The following is a 17,841-nucleotide window of genomic DNA, read 5'->3' on the forward strand; positions in this document are numbered from 1 at the left end:
AATTAATTGTGTGAATTCAGTGAATTGAAAAGTGCAGAAAGTTACAATGTTATCAATAAACAGCACAGCAGCTTAAATAAATCAATTTAAAGAATGAAAAAAAAAACGTTTGTACAACGTTTATTCAAAGCTTTTGTTGTTATTGCAATAATCAAATTGTCAAACGTTTATTTAGCGTTTCAAGATTATGTTAATAAAATTTCATTGAATTCATCTACAGAAGCGATGTTGTTTACTGATAACGTCAATTATCACTCCTCCGACCGTGATAGGTTTTACTTACACGAACGACCATGCCTCGAAAGACACTATTTTCAAATCGCTATATCTCAGCCGTTAGTGAACCGATTTGAACAATTTTGGGACTCACAAATTTTCCCGTCCATCAAGATTTGTCTGAGATGTTGAGACCTCCGATCGGACCAAAAATGACCTCTGTGGACCTCCAAACGTCGGAGCAAGTCGCGATTTTCATACAAATTTCGTGGTTGGTGCTCACCAGCTCGATGTTCATGCTAATATTAGTAAGATACTTCGAAATCCGTGAGATTTAGAAAGTTGCCGTCTTCTCCAATTTTGTTCAGGAGACCAAAACCATACTGTCGCAGATCATTTTATTTTGGAACTCGTCCGCTTGGCGGCGCTAGTGTATATGGGAATACTCGTTGGGTCAAATATTTCGGAATCCGAAAGATTTAGAAAGCTGCCGTCTTCTACAATTTTGTTCAGGAGGCCAAAACCATACTGTCGCAGATCATTTTATTTTGGAACTCGTCCGCTTGGCGGCGCTAGTGTATATGGGAATACTCGTTGGGTCAAATATTTCGGAATCCGAAAGATTTAGAAAGCTGCCGTCTTCTACAATTTTGTTCAGGAGGCCAAAACCATACTGTCGCGGATCATATTATTTTGGAACTCGTCCGCTTGGCAGCGCTAGTGTATATGGGAATACTCGTTGGGTCAAATATTTCGGAATCCGAAAGATTTAGAAAGCAGCCGTCTTCTACAATTTTGTTCAGGAGGCCAAAACCATACTGTCGCAGATCATATTTTTTTGGAATTCGTCCGCTTGGCGGCGCTAGTGTATATGGGAATACTCGTTGGGTCAAATATTTCGGAATCCGAAAGATTTAGAAAGCTGCCGTCTTCTACAATTTTGTTCAGGAGGCCAAAACCATACTGTCGCAGATCATTTTATTTTGGAACTCGTCCGCTTGGCGGCGCTAGTGTATATGGGAATACTCGTTGGGTCAAATATTTCGGAATCCGAAAGATTTAGAAAGCTGCCGTCTTCTACAATTTTGTTCAGGAGGCCAAAACCATACTGTCGCGGATCATATTATTTTGGAACTCGTCCGCTTGGCGGCACTAGAGTATATGGGAATACTCATTGGGTCAAATATTTCGGAATCCGAAAGATTTAGAAAGCTGCCGTCTTCTACAATTTTGTTCAGGAGGCCAAAACCATACTGTCGCAGATCATTTTATTTTGGAGCTCGTCCGCTTGGCGGCGCTAGTGTATATGGGAATACTCGTTGGGTCAAATATTTCGGAATCCGAAAGATTTAGAAAGCTGCCGTCTTCTACAATTTTGTTCAGGAGGCCAAAACCATACTGTCGCAGATCATTTTATTTTGGAACTCGTCCGCTTGGCGGCGCTAGTGTATATGGGAATACTGGTTGGGTCAAATATTTCGGAATCCGAAAGATTTAGAAAGCTGCCGTCATCTACAGTTTTTTTTCAGGAGACCAAAACCGTCCACTTGGCGGCACTAGTGTATTTGAGAAAGCTCGTTGGGTCAAATATTTCGGAATCCGAAAAATTTAGGAAGTTGCCGTCTTCTACAATTTTGTTCAGGAGGCCAAAACCATACTGTCGCAGATCATATTATTTTGGAACTCGTCCGCTTGGCGGCGCTAGTGTATATAAGAAAGCTAGTTGAGTCAAATATTTCGGAACCCGAATTCTACAATTTTGTTTAGGACGCCAAAAACAACTCCTCCGAAAGTTCCACCAGGAATTCCTCCTGAAGTTCCTTCAGGAATTCCTCCTGAAGTTCCTTCAAGAATTCCTCCGGAAGTTCCTTCAGGAATTCCTCCAGAAAATCCTTCAGGAATACCTCCGGAAGTTCATCTACGAACTCCCCCTTAAGTTCCTCCAGGAATTCCCCCGGAAGTTCCTCCAGAAATTCCTCCGGAAGTTCCTCCAGGGATTCCTCCGGAAGTTCCTCCAGGAATTCCTACGGAAGTTCCTCCAGAAAATCCTCCGGAAGTTCCTCCAGGAATTCCTCCGAAAGCTCCTCCAGGAATTCCTCCGGAAGTTCCTCCAGGAATTCCTCCGGAAGTTCCTCCAGGAATTCCTCCGGAAGTTCCTCCAGGAATTCCTCCGGAAGTTCCTCCAGGAATTCCTCCGGAAGTTCCTCCAGGAATTCCTCCGGAAGTTCCTCCAGGAATTCCTCCGGATGTTCCTCCAGGAATTCCATCAGAAGTTCCTCCAGAAATTTCTCCGGATGTACCTCCAGGTATTCCTCCGGAAGTTCCTCCAGGAATTCCTCCGGAAGTTCCTCCAGGAATTCCTCCGGAAGTTCCTCCAGGAATTCCTCCGGAAGTTCCTCCAGGAATTCCTCCGGAAGTTCCTCCAGGAATTCCTCCGGAAGTTCCTCCAGGAATTCCTCCGAAGTTCCTCCAGGAATTCCTCCGGAAGTTCCTCCAGGAATTCCTCCGAAGTTCCTCCAGGAATTCCTCCGGAAGTTCCTCCAGGAATTCCTCCGGAAGTTCCTCCAGGAATTCCTCCGAAGTTCCTCCAGGAATTCCTCCGGAAGTTCCTCCAGGAATTCCTCCGGAAGTTCCTCCAGGAATTCCTCCGAAGTTCCTCCAGGAATTCCTCCGGAAGTTCCTCCAGGAATTCCTCCGGAAGTTCCTCCAGGAATTCCTCCGGAAGTTCCTCCAGGAATTCCTCCGGAAGTTCCTCCAGGAATTCCTCCGGAAGTTCCTCCAGGAATTCCTCCGGAAGTTCCTCCAGGAATTCCTCCGGAAGTTCCTCCAGGAATTCCTCCGGAAGTTCCTCCAGGAATTCCTCCGGAAGTTCCTCCAGGAATTCCTCCGGAAGTTCCTCCAGGAATTCCTCCGGAAGTTCCTCCAGGAATTCCTCCGGAAGTTCCTCCAGGAATTCCTCCGGAAGTTCCTCCAGGAATTCCTCCGGAAGTTCCTCCAGGAATTCCTTCGGAAGTTCCTCCAGGAACTCCTCCGGAAGATCTTCTAGGAATTCCTCCGAGAGTTCCTCCAGGAATTCCTCCTGGAGTTCCTCTAGGAATTCCTCCGGGAGTTCCTCCAGAAATTCCTCCGGAAGTTCCTCCAGGAATTCCTTCGGAAGTTCCTTCAGGAATTCCTTTGGAAGTTCATTCAGGAATTCCTTTGGAAGTTCCTCTAGGAATTCCTTTGGAAGTTCCTCTAGGAATTCCTTTGGAAGTTCCTTCAGGAATTCCTATGGAAGTTCCTTCAGGAATTCCTCCGGAGGTGCCTTCAGGAAATCCTCAGAAAGTTCCTCCAGGGATACCTCCAGAAGTTCCTTCAGGAATTCCTTTGGAAGTTCCTTCAGGAATTTCTTTGAAAGTTCCTTCAGGAATTCGTCCGGAAGTTCTTCCAGGAATTCCTCCGGAAGTGCCTTCAGGAATTCCTTCGATAGATCCTCAAGGAATTTCTTCGAAAGTTTCTTTAGGAGTTCCCGTGAAAGTTCCACCAGGATTTCTGCCGAAAGCTCCTCCGCAAATTCCTCTGGAACTTGCTCCAAGAATTCTTCGTGTCCCTACAGGATTCCTTGGGATGTTTCTACTGGCATTCCTCCGCAAGTTCCCCCAGAATTTTTTCTAGTAAGTTCCACCAGGAATTCTTCATAAAGATCGCCCAGGAATTGCTTCAGAAGTTCCTCTAAGAATTTTCCCAGAAGTTCATCCAGAAATTAATCTAAAAGTTCCTCCGGCATATTGCCACTTGTGAACGAGCACTACAATTCAAAGAAATGCGGCGTAAATATTTTGGTGAGATAACAAAAGAGTTCTCGCTATCGAAGCCAACGAAAAGATGGTGGTTTTTTACGGAGATCTCGAAATGATGCTACAAAACTCGTTCGTATTGTTTACAACGAAATTTCCAGCCTGGGAAAAGAGAAATATGCGTCGCCAGGAGTTATTTTTTGAAGACCTGGCGTTTCATCTGGCTGAAAATCATGTGCGACAAAGACTGAAGCAATTTCAAAGCGGAAGTATACACTATTTTATTTATTTATCATTAGACTAAGGCCGGAGTGGGCTGTGCTGCACATAAAAGACTTCTCCATTCAGCTTGGTTCATGGCTGCACTTCGCCAACCACGCAGTCTGCGGAGGGTCCGCAAGTCGTCCTCCACCTGATCGATCCACCTTGCCCGCTGTGCACCTCGCCTTCTTGTTCCCGTCGGATCGTTGTCGAGAACCATTTTCACCGGATTACTGTCCGACATTCTGGCTACGTGCCCGGCCTATGGTGGATGGTTCTCCTAACAGCTGATGCAACTCGTGGCTCATTTGCCTCCTCCACGTACCGTCCGCCATCTGCACCCCATCATAGATGGTACGCAGCACTTTCCTTTCGAAAACTCCCAGTGCGCGTTGGTATACACACAAGTCTTAAAAATGATATGCTGAAGTTCCTCGTGAAGGTTGAGAAATTGAAAAACGAAAATGGTAGTAAATGAAAATGTTCAACATGCTCTTCTGAAGCAGACCTTAACGTTTGTTCCAAATGTGAGAATATCACATGTTCAATCCATTCATTCAAGCAAAAGCAATACACATATTGTGTGTGTCAATAAGCTGCCTGGAAAGCCAATAATTACGAGCAATATAAGATATAGCACGACTCGATATAATCGGCAAAGACCTAGACAACGAATAAAGAATCACGATTGGAAGCTTGGAACATGGAACTACAAGTCACTAGGCTTCGCAGGTTGGGACAGGATGATTTACGATTAATTACATCCCCGCAACCTCGACGTCGTGGCGCTGCACGAGATTTGCTGGACAGGACAGAAAGTGTGGAAAAGAGGGCATCGTGTGGCTACCTTCTACCAAAGCTGTGGCACCACCAACAAGCTGGGAACCGGCTTCATAGTGCTAGGTAAGATGCGCCAACGTGTGATTGGATGGCAGCCAATCGACGCAAGGATATGCAAGCTGAAGATAAGAGGCAGTCTCTTCAACTATAGCATCATCAACGTGAACTGCCCACACGAAGGGAGACCCGACGACGAGAAAGAAGCGTTCTACGCACAGCTGAAGAAGACATACGACCGACATACAACGAACCAGGTGTTCGCCATTCGCCAAGTACTGCAGAAATTCCGCGAATTAAACGTGCCCATACATCATCTATTCATCGATTCGATCGGGACCAGCTGTGGAAGCTAATGCAAGAACACGGATTTCCGGTTAAACTGAACCGGTTAATCAATGCGATGATGGATCGGCTTTAGTGTTTAATTCAAGTTTGAGGGGCATTCTCGAGCCCCTTCGTAACGCGTAGAGGGTTACGGCAAGATGATGGTCTTTCTTGTCTGCTATTCAACATCGCTTTGGAAGGGGTAATACGAACAGCATGGATTAACACGAGCGGTACAATTTTGGCTTCGCCGACGACATAGATATTATGGCATGTAACTTTGAGAAGATGGAGGAAGCCTACATCAGGCTGAAGAGGGAAGCCAAGCGGATCGGATTAGTCATCAACACGTCGAAGACGAAAGATGATAGGAAGAGGTTCAAGAGAAGACAATGTGAGCCACCCACCACGAGTTTGCATCGGTGGTAACGAATTCGAGGTGGTAGAAGAATTTGTGTACTTGGGCTCACTGGTGAACGTCGAAAATGATACCAGCAGAGAAATTCGGAGACGCATAGTGGCTGGAAATCATACGTACTTTGGACTCCGCAAGATGCTCCGATCGAATAGAGTTCACCGCCGTACCAAACTGACAATCAACAAAAGGCTCATTAGACCGGTAGTCCTCTACAGACACGAGACCTGGACGATGCTCGTGGAGGACCAACGCGCACTTGGAGTTTTAGAAAGGAAAATGCTGCATACCATCTATGGTGGTGGATCAGGTGGAAAATGACTTGCGGACCCTCCGTAGACTGCGTGGTTGGCGATATAAAAGTCTGTAGAAAATAGCTATTTCCCAAGTGTTTCAATTTCCAAGATAAAGTATAAAGGATAAAGCTTTGTAAATCCTACGGATTCCGAAATATTTGACTGACGGAGTACTCCCATATACACTAGCGCCGCCAAGCGGACGAGTTCCAAAATAAAATGATCTGCGACAGTATGGTTTTGGCCTCCTGAACAAAATTGTAGAAGATGGCAGCTTTCTAAATCTTTCGGATTCCGAAATATTTGACCCAACGAGTATTCCCATATACACTAGCGCCGCCAAGTGGACGAGTTCCAAAATAAAATGATCTGCGACAGTATAGTTTTGGTCTTCCGAACAAAATTGTAGAAGACGGCAGCTTTCTAAATCTTTCGGATTCCGAAATATTTGACCCAACGAGCTTTCTCAAATACACTAGTGCCGCCAAGTGGACGGTTTTGGTCTCCTGAAAAAAAAACTGTAGATGACGGCAGCTTTCTAAATCTTTCGGATTCCGAAATATTTGACCCAACGAGTATTCCCATATACACTAGCGCCGCCAAGCGGACGAGTTCCAAAATAATATGATCTGCGACAGTATGGTTTTGGCCTCCTGAACAAAATTGTAGAAGACGGCAGCTTTCTAAATCTTTCGGATTCCGAAATATTTGACCCAACTCCCATATACACTAGCGCCGCCAAGCGGACGAGTTCCAAAATAAAATGATCTGCGACAGTATGGTTTTGGCCTCCTGAACAAAATTGTAGAAGACGGCAGCTTTCTAAATCTTTCGGATTCCGAAATATTTGACCCAACGAGTATTCCCATATACACTAGCGCCGCCAAGCGGACGAGTTCCAAAATAATATGATCTGCGACAGTATGGTTTTGGCCTCCTGAACAAAATTGTAGAAGACGGCAGCTTTCTAAATCTTTCGGATTCCGAAATATTTGACCCAACTCCCATATACACTAGCGCCGCCAAGCGGACGAGTTCCAAAATAATATGATCTGCGACAGTATGGTTTTGGCCTCCTGAACAAAATTGTAGAAGACGGCAGCTTTCTAAATCTTTCGGATTCCGAAATATTTGACCCAACGAGTATTTCCATATACACTAGCGCCGCCAAGCGGACGAGTTCCAAAATAATATGATCTGCGACAGTATGGTTTTGGCCTCCTGAACAAAATTGTAGAAGACGGCAGCTTTCTAAATCTTTCGGATTCCGAAATATTTGACCCAACGAGTATTCCCATATACACTAGCGCCGCCAAGCGGACGAGTTCCAAAATAATATGATCTGCGACGGTATGGTTTTGGCCTCCTGAACAAAATTGTAGAAGACGGCAGCTTTCTAAATATTACGGATTCCGAATTATTTAACCCAACGAGTATTCCCATATACACTAGCGCCACCAAGCGGACGAGTTCCGAAATAATATGATCTGCGACGGTATGGTTTTGGCCTCCTGAACGAAATTGTAGAAAACGGCAGCTTTCTAAATCTTACGGATTTCGATATATTTAACCCAACGAGTATTCCCATATACACTAGCGCCGCCAAGCGGACGAGTTCCGAAATAATATGATCTGCGACGGTATGGTTTTGGCCTCCTGAACAAAATTGTAGAAGACGGCAGCTTTCTAAATATTACGGATTCCGAAATATTTGACCCAACGAGTATTCCCATATACACTAGCGCTGCCAAGCGGACGAGTTCCAAAATAATATGATCTGCGACAGTATGGTTTTGGCCTCCTGAACAAAATTGTAGAAGACGGGCAGCTTTCTAAATCTTTCGGATTCCAAATATTAGACCAAACGAGTATTCCCATATACACAAGCGCCGCCAAGCGGACGAGTTCCGAAATAATATGATCTGCGACGGTATGGTTTTGGCCTCCTGAACGAAATTGTAGAAGACGGCAGCTCTCTAAATCTTACGGATTCCGAAATATTTGACCCAACGAGTATTCCCATATACACTAGCGCCGCCAAGCGGACGAGTTCCAAAATAAAATGATCTGCAACAGTATGGTTTTGGTCTCCTGAACAAAATTGGAGAAGACGGCAACTTTCTAAATCTCACGGATTTCGAAGTATCTTACTAATATTAGCATGAACATCAAGCTGGTGAGCACCAACCACGAAATTTGTATGAAAATCACGACTTGCTCCGACGTTTGGAGGTCTACAGAGGTCATTTTTGGTCCGATCGGAGGTCTCAACATCTCAGACAAATCTTGATGGACGGGAAAATTTGTGAGTCCCAAAATTGTTCAAATCGGTTCACCAACGGCTGAGATATAGCGATTTGAAAATAGCGTTCCGACTGTTTGGGAGGCACGGTCGGAGGAGTGTTATTAGACTACTAAATAAGCTTGTGTTGTGCTTAGATTGTAGTAGAGTTTTCAAGCGTTTGTTCAATGGTTCAAACACAAATTATTTAAACATATGAATCATGATGAATAGGAGAAACTTTGCAAGTTTAAGTTTTTTGTATTCAGCTAATTGTTTAATATGAGTTTCGAAATAGAAAGAAATGTTTCGGCAACTTTTAAAAACGTATTTTTCAGATATATAGTTGAAAGTGGAACAGTAGATGGTTACTAATGTCAGCATTGTTTGCTCAACTTCTTATTCAATACTATGCATTATTCAGCTACGAATACTTTTATTAAACCTTAGTTCGACAATGATGTCTGTTTGTGACTACTAATTGTTACTTGGGTTATGAGCCACATCGATTATGTATGCCAAAGGGATGTCCAACGGATCGGAGGAGCGGATTATCTATTATCCGATCCGGTGTACCAGCATGTTTGACAAAGTTTTTTGAGTTTTTTTGCAGGAATATCCGATGTCAACAAATGAAAATGGAATAAACTCGTAAAATAGCCTACTGTGCCGGAAAATGTATAAATAAACTGATGAGCTTCGCACTACAGTGCGATTTTGATGAAATTAGGATTGGTAAACGATTTTATTCGTGCATTCTTATGCGATGTGTGGTTGTCTGGGAACTTCGGACAACCTCGTCGAGAGGATGTGTCGGGAAGAGGTTATATGGAATGTGGTCTACTCCCGGAAACTTACATAGTGTCCGAGGGAACCTGTATTAGACAACATTTCCATTTTGGAACAAAACGATAGCGCATTTTTCACAGCTTCTGGCGAATAAGCCTGTGACATCTTTGTAAGGGTTCAAAGACCTCATTAACCACTTCCGAGACAACACGGGATTCCCCGGGGGAACCTGTAAGAGGGATTGTGTTTCTGTTTGCAGACCAAAACGTGTCATGCAATAGCTCATGAGGCAGTAGTGCGATCCGGCGGCCAGGGACGGATTGAGTAAAGTCTCGCTAGGCCTGGCAGGAGTGTCAGGGGGCAGATACCTCTGCGGCACCTCAGAATTAGGAGACATGAATGTCTTGTTATGCCTGGCAGGAGTGTCGGGAGAGGGGAGGGGAGTGATGCTTTTGTGGTTCCTCAGAAACAGGAGACATGAGAGGGTCTGCCTTGTAGCTGAGGTAGGAGCGGCATAGGAGCCACCAACCTAGTGTTGCCTCCGGCTTGTTAGACAAGTGGTGCCGCCCTGTTGCAGGACGGGTTGAACACCATACTGAATGAAGGCTGTCTATGTTATGAGATGGCAGCATGGGTTTCCTCCTGCAGGGTACCTGTAAGATTCTTGCAATCATTCGAGCGGCATAAGCAGGTGATTGTTGGGGCACATGTGGTGCATGGAGAGTACCAGGAGAGTTAAGGCGCATACGTGCACTCGTGTGCGTCATCCCCACACTACCTGGGTATGACTCCCAAGGTGTTTGGTTGCAGATATCCGTCAACTTCGTTGAAAAAAAAAACATTGCACGGGTATGTACACACAAAAAAAATTATGAAAACTAATCAGCGCGTAAAAAATAAAGACGTGAAAAATTGCACTATTCTGAGCGTACAAGGATTTTTGCCCCCAAGTTCGCTCTAAATCTCTGCAAGTCCTATACTGCCGCTAACCGCAAGTCGAGCACATCTGTATATGGAGGCCCATATACAGATGTGCTCGACTTGCGGTTAGCGGCAGTATAGCATTATGTCAGCTCTGCTGAATAATATTCTTCCGGTCGGTTTCTGGAGCTATTATGAACGCATTAGCTTTGATCTTGTGCGCTTGCTCGCTTGAATTTGTTTTTGCGAAGGTACCAAACACGCCACGGTACAATACGAGTGAAATTGTTAATATGTACTGTGCAATTCTCCTTTCCTGCTAATTCTCCGCGCCCATCGTGGAGTAATATTGGTACTTTCGTAAAGCAACTGGAGAGCAATGTGTTGAACATCGAAACCGTGTATAAAGTGACTGAAAACCGGAGCGTTTTTAATATGTACAACACGAAAGAGGCAATGACAATGACACTTGCAAAAACGCGGAAACCAAACATTTCGTGTACAATGACGGAAAAGCGGTGGATGTGTGTATGACGAGAGCTGGTCAAAATGTACACTACGTCGGGGTGTTTGATCTCCATCCGGAAATCAAGAATGAAGAATTTTCTTTGACTCTTCAACGATACGGAAAGGTGGACCGAATTGTATACGAGAAGTTTCCTGCAAATCTTGGACTAGATCATGTATGCACGGGTGTGAGAGGTGTGTACATTGACCTTGAAAAGGACATTCCTCCGACGATAGTAGTTTGTAATCGACAGGGAAAGATATTTTATGACGGACTAAAAAAAATGTTTTGCATGCCAATCAGAAGGACACTGGAAGAATTCCTGTCCAGAGAGACTAAATCGGAATCAGCAAAAACCGTCATATGCCGGAATAGTAAGGGAAATGGACCATCCCTAGGAACCGGATCCGATGGTTGATGAAATTATTGAATATGTGAAAGAAGAATCTCTCGAGGGCCGTATTGATCAGGGAGAAGCCGGAACCGAAAAATCAACATGCGAAAATCAATGACGCACGCTATGTTTAAAGGCAACTATTATGCAAAGTGAATGCACCTCGGATGTTCAGCCGTTAGATCATAGTTTTTTGACCTCTAGTTTAAGGATCTGTGTCGATTAAAATATTTCATCGGTGAAATTTTGACTTTTTTTACTATTTTTAAAATTTTTTTAAGCAACTTAAACAAAGTCCAACAACTACATTTTTTTTCCTGATAGTTTAAGAAACATTTTCATATAAAAACACTTTTCATATGATGAAAATAGTAAAAGTTATATTAAAATTACTGCCAGTTCTAAATGTTCTGAAGGTTTATTAGGAATAGATTTGCAGCCTTCCTTAGCCGTGCTGTAAGATGCACTGCTACACTGCAAGACCATGCTAAAAGTGGCTGGGTTCGATTCCCGGTCTTGTCTAGAACATTTTCTCGCCTTCCCTGGGCATAAAGTATTACCGTAGCCTCATGATATACGAATGCGAAAATGGTAGCTTGGACTAGAAACCTCGCAGTAACTGTGGAAGTGCTGAACTGAACACTAAGCTCCGATTTCCGAGGCGGCATATGTCAGAGTGGTTGATGTAATGACAATAAGAAGAAGTATTATTAAATTTAAGAACATAATATCACTTTTTAACATTTAAAATTAACAAAAAATTAACAACAAAGTACCACGCGTCGGCGAATCAGCATACTAGTATGGATAGTCCGTGGAGACGCAAGTACTTTGTAGGTTATTGTCACTAGGGCGTTTTGCCTCGCCAAAATGTTAGATGTTTCTTCAAAATGTGGAAATTTTCGGTTTTTCCGACCTTCCCATGCACTATTTTGAAACTTTCTTCGCCTATCCTACATAATTTTAGATCTAGTTTTGTTACGGACATATTAATGACGGTAAATATGAGGAAAACCACAAAAGGCGTTTTGCTGGGGGGGGGCGTTTTGGGGCCTCTTCCCCTATGTGACCATTGTTATATGCTACCACCGTGGATAACAGTTTACTTGCATACTGTTCGTGGTTATCTGGCATTTTGTAGTTTTGCTAGGTAGTATAGAAATTTCTGTGGATGGCTTCCGTTGTTTGCTCCGTATACTTTGTAAGGCCTCCCTGTGATGCGCTCCCAAAATTCAAGGACACGGAATTTCAAAATAATGCTGCTGTTCAACTGTCACAAAAAGCTCGTATGGCGTCTGAATAGAAGTTCAACAATGTTACACTAAAACAGCAATCAACTACCTGTGGTAGACTCTCCAATACCTTATAATAACCATTGCATTATTTTCCTTTCAAAACACCCCGTTTAACTAAAAGACTTCGGCAGTAACGCCCAGTGAAACCAAGTTGAGCGTGATGGGTTGCGTTGTCCTCTGATGTCCAGACTTCAGATTTGTCTTAATAGTTTTTTTTTTTGCTACAGGGCCGAATATTTGGTATACCAATCCCTCCAGCTAATGTAGCGCTGGAGGAGGGGTTTTGTCTAAAATTGTGTCACAGTCTATTCCTTCCAGAAAATGATTATGAACACAATTGAAATATAATCGAGCATCTTTCTTGACCTGTCCAGCGTTCAATTATGTTTCTATGGTAACAAGTAGACGGTGCAGGGTTGCTTGTTTTTAAATAGACACGTATGCAGTTACACAAGAATTCGCTATAGAAACATGAAACATATGTTCGGTGTCAACAGTATTACTAGTATAACTTCTGCTTCTTTCATCATATGAAAACTGTTTTTATATGAAAATTTTCTTTGAAGCGTCAGGAAAATTTTTTATATAACTTGCTACAAATAAAATTAACAATTCAGAATAGATTTTTAGGTTAAAATGTCACCGATGAAATAATGTTAATGGTCACCGATGAAATATTTTCAATCGACACAGATCTTTGAACAAGAGGTCAAAAACTATGATCTAACGGCTTAACATCCGAGGTGCATTCACTTTACATAATAGTTGCCTTTACATAGCGTGTGACGAAGAGATCTATAGGACATGTGGTATCCTTATTCGGGAGGACTAACTGGATTAATTATCACAGGAATTTCTTTCGGAATATCGGAATATTTATTCAATGACTAGCAGACCCGACGAACTTTGTTTCGCCTGAAATTGATTTATTCTGATTAGTTCTCGAGTTAAGCAGAAATGTGTGTTCCATTTGTGTGGGAGCCCCCCTTTCCAAAAGGGGGAGGGGTCTCAAACCATCTTAAGAACCTTCCCCGATTCCAAAAACCTCTGCATGTAAATTTTCACGCCGATCGGTTCAGTAGTTTCCGAGTCTATAAGGGTCAGACAGACAGAATTTCATTTTTATGTATATAGATTTTTGTTTTGACAAAAGTTTATATTTATAAGGAATATCATTATGAATTATATGCAAATTTGCAATTGCTAGTTCACTATTCAACTAATTGTCGAGAGCTCATCCACTATTGGTAAAGCCATCTCTCTGAGAATATATCCGCACGTGATACCAGAATATTAAAAAAAAAACTGTTAGGCTTTTCATTTTGCAAAAAAACACTTGCAATTATAACTTTTCTCCAATTAAATAGTCACGTATCTCGCGTTCCAGGTAAATTCACAATCAGCGCCGGCAACACAATTATGCCCGTCTACACAGCCGAGCTCTACCCAACTGCCATCAGAAATGTTGGTGTCGGCGCTTGCAACCTAGCGGCTGGATTTGCTCTTGTGCTTACTCCCTATCTCTCTATGTTGGTAAGTTTCATAAATCTCCGCAATTTCCCCTTCGTCGTAAACCTACCCAAGACTAAATCAATCACAATTAATTCCATTTTTATTATAGCCTAAAATCGAGGATCACCTTCTGATGTCTCTGCTCACGGCCTGGTGCATATTTGGGGCTATTGTGATTGTGTTCCTACCGGAAACCATGCAGCATCACGACCACGAGGAACACGATGAGGAAAAGTAAGTACCCTTGGCGACGGAATTGATTTGAAGCTACTGACTCCGACTTTCCCATGACAGAGAAATTGATACGCAAGTGATGACTTAAGGTGCTACTTGAAGTCGATTGTTTTCTGTGGACGGGGCTGACCGCCGCCCGTCGAGCTGAACCATGAGGAACCGCTACTACTGCCATATCTAGAAGTTGTTCTATGTATTCTCAGATGTTGCCAACTTGATTAGTGAGATGTTAGGGAGTGAGTGAGTATGACGTGCATGAAAATAGCTACAAATGCTAGAAGCTTGGAACAAATTGGAAAAATGTCAATTTTTGTGTAAGTATTTATAACCAATAATGTGAATGTTTAGTGATGGTTAGTTATTTCCGTTCTGTATGATACGTGAGTGTTGTGTGAATTCGATTACTGGAAGCATTTAAAAATCTAAGCAAGAATAACGATAGGATTTTGAAGAATGCTGTCGATGCCATAACGAGCAGAAATCAATAGTCATTACCAATTTTACTCTAACAAATAGAAGGCGCTAGTGTAATTTTTAATTCACACAGGAATGATTACAAAACTGAAAATAGCCTACGAATTTTCGATGGATTTTCTGGCTGGTCCAGAAAAGACGTTTTTACGACACTATTTGTATAATGGTCACCTGACAATTATTTACACAAATTAACAAATACAGCTGTATACGTTGATCGCCATACAACCATACGAACGCAATAGTCTTGTCGAAAAATAGCAATTCTGTTCATTAGAATTTTTTATTTTGCCATAATTTTCAGCAATTGGCCCAGAAGTCAGTATTACAAAGATATTTTTTGCGAGCATAGTTCAGAAGGACCATGAATTAAATATTTTAGCGGAATTTCAAGACAGTATGTTGGTTAATATCCAGGCAGGAATGTCCAATCGCTATGGAGTAAAAGGCAAAATAATGCAAAATGGGTATGGGCAACGTTCACGAGCTTTCATTATCCGCTACAGCTATTTATTACTTCCCAGATCATCATTTTTCTCTTTTAAGTTGGGACTTTTCTATTTAAATTTTATATTTTACTAATCCGTGATTCGATATGGACCCAAGCTTATCCTAGATTATTCAGAGATTTTTCTCGCTGATCGCTGATCGCAATTGAGATTATCTGTACTGTTGTACATTGCGGAATACCATTTTGCAAAGTTTCAAAACAAGAATTGTAAGTTTTTTATACACATACTGTATTGAAGTAATACAAAATTGTTAGATTTCAATACAATGCAATGGTTGTATTATAATCTTCCGAAATTGTATATGCAACAATTTTATATAGTTTCTGTAAAATTCTTATGCAGAACTTAAAATCTGCCAAAATACGGTTGGGTATTTTCAAAAGGCGGGTTTGACAAGATCATGATACGAAGTATCGCAATACCCGATAAATATAAATTACATAAAAAGTACTCTGTCGTAACATTATTGTTAAAGTTATCCTGCATCGTTATCTCGTAACTATATGATGCAATTGAGAACAATTAAGAGGATCAAACTGAGAAAATCTAAGCAATCTTCTCATAATGTAAAATAGAAAATACCCACAGTGTATTTAAAATGCCGCAAAATTTTGCCTTTTTCTCCATGGTGTAAAGTCGCAGAGTTTCTGCGTGTCAATAATGCACCAACACGAAACATAGTCATAGAAACATTGCATTTAGAAAATGATGTTACATGCTCGTCACAGCGACACAGTAAAAATATTAATCATAATAGTACAGAAAATGGTGCAAACAAAAAAAATAAATATTTAGTATTCAAAAGATGAGGAATCGATGTCGCAATGTGATAAATTGGCTATATGAATAAAACCATTATATTCGGGTAATGCTTTCAATGTTCCATCAAAACGTCCGAGAAAAAAAAATACAAAATCAAACTTCTGATAGTAATAAAATAGTAACCTAATAGATCAGTAAGAATATATTTGAATGTACTTAAATTGTCATTAGGTGTGTAACCAATAACCGGTTTGTTAATCGTGGTGTATATTTTAGTTATGTGAAGTGAAACTAGATTTGGACAACACATTTTTATAGCAACGAAATATTATGAAAATATTATGACCGTGGACTGGACATCCTTCCCAATAATTACCATATTATGGTGCAACGTTCTTCCATGTTTCTTTCATTGAAACTGTTTTCAATTTATGTATTATGGACGTGGATATCGACAGATTTGATACTAGCGAGGGTGCGGTACTACCATCTGGATACGAAATATAGAGAAAATAATATGATTGTTATTTTGGTTTGAGAGCATTTACTGAAGAAAAAGTAGAAAAATTCGATGAGGAGTATGAACCATGAAGGTTTGGTTTGATAGAATAGAATGTTTTTGTATATTTTATGGATTAGTACTTAACTCATGAGCGATCGTGCAGAATAACGCGGTCTAAACTCGTGCAATGCTTTGAAACTAAATAGAAGCTATCAGCGATATTCACACAACTAGGAGCTAGGAATTAAATCCATTTCAGATATGTAATGAAATTATGACATGAACAATTAAAACTGTAAATATCTCCATTCGCATCGATTGTAATACCAAAGGAAAACTAAGATTGGTGAAAAATGCTTCGTGCTGACTAGGATAACTATAATAAATGTGCAAAAAATAATTTGTTTATGTTATTTGAATATCCGAAATCATAAGCATAGAGTGCGCATTTGATCGTGTCACTGCTCAGTAAGGAGATGGGATAGGAACTGGGATTGTTCAAGCATTCTCAATGAGCCTAGTGACTCAAATGGACAAATGATCAATAACGGCGCCGGCCTCGTCCTTGGATTCAGTTAGGAAGAGGGAAGGAATATTAGTAGGTGGTTTTTGATATTTGAAAACCGTGTTTACCTCTGCGTCTCCACAAAAACCACAGGAAGGATTATCAGTTAGTCGGTAGCATCGTGTTGGATTCACTCTGATAAGCGGTATTTTTTTTTTCAATGAGCACAAAGCAGAACAAACTAACTACCTGCACACCGAGCATAGATTGACCATACACAGTTGAAAATTCTGAAAACTACACGCTATATAAATATTTGAACCCATATTTTTGTGTTCAACAGCCTTTATTTTTACATCCAACTTTTTCTTGTACGCAATATTGAATACTAGCTTGAAGAAACGTAGCAGGCTTTGCTGCGGAAGGTTGGTTGTTAAGTTATCCGTCAGTTTTTTTTTGTTCGGATATTTGTGTTATAAGTGTGTTATAAGTAAATACGTGTTAGTTGTGTCGCTGTGTTCTGTTAGTCTTGCTAAAAGAATTAACATTATTATCAGTGCCAGTGAATGATAGATTGAAGATTTTATAATCCCATTCAAATTATACTACTGCGTCGTTTCTGTCAAGCCCATGAAGGATACAACTTTATTCACTTTAACAAATGAACGGAGTATGTAAGTATTCACAAATGTTCCAGGATGCAAATTTCACCAAAATTAGGCATATTTGAATATGGGATGCCTATCGATATCCTTTATTATTGGACCGGAGAGCTCATACGAAGGTGGATTGGCATAGCTGCGAAGCTGAAACAACTAAGGTTTAGTATGGTAGATGATTTATAGTAGTATTTGGTAAGTTCATTCTATTTTAATATCACAGTGGAGCTTATACTACCTTATAACATTAGCGCATAGTTTCGTCTAATGCTCACACCACAAAATTGATTTTTCTTTTATCTGAATAGATGTTTCAACAGCCTCAACAAAATAATGTTTGTTTTCGTAGACTCGCCCAAGCCCAT

General features: G+C 41.4%; 1 protein-coding gene across 7 annotated transcripts in view; it reads left to right on the forward strand.

Annotated features, from left to right (window-relative positions):
* Positions 1-16,712, forward strand: part of LOC134227029 (organic cation transporter protein) — a 220,900-nt gene extending 204,188 nt beyond the window's left edge. For all 7 annotated transcript variants that reach the window (XM_062708214.1, XM_062708217.1, XM_062708216.1 and 4 more), the window contains 3 exons: positions 13,704-13,849; positions 13,938-14,062; positions 14,123-16,712. In XM_062708214.1, the coding sequence (XP_062564198.1) occupies positions 13,704-13,849; positions 13,938-14,062; positions 14,123-14,150 (299 nt within the window). In that variant the 3' untranslated portion in view covers positions 14,151-16,712. The remainder of the gene's footprint in view (positions 1-13,703; positions 13,850-13,937; positions 14,063-14,122) is intronic.
* The last annotated feature ends 1,129 nt before the right edge of the window (positions 16,713-17,841 follow it).

The sequence above is a fragment of the Armigeres subalbatus genome, chromosome 3 (assembly GCF_024139115.2).
Source record: "Armigeres subalbatus isolate Guangzhou_Male chromosome 3, GZ_Asu_2, whole genome shotgun sequence".
Lineage (NCBI taxonomy): Eukaryota > Metazoa > Arthropoda > Insecta > Diptera > Culicidae > Armigeres > Armigeres subalbatus.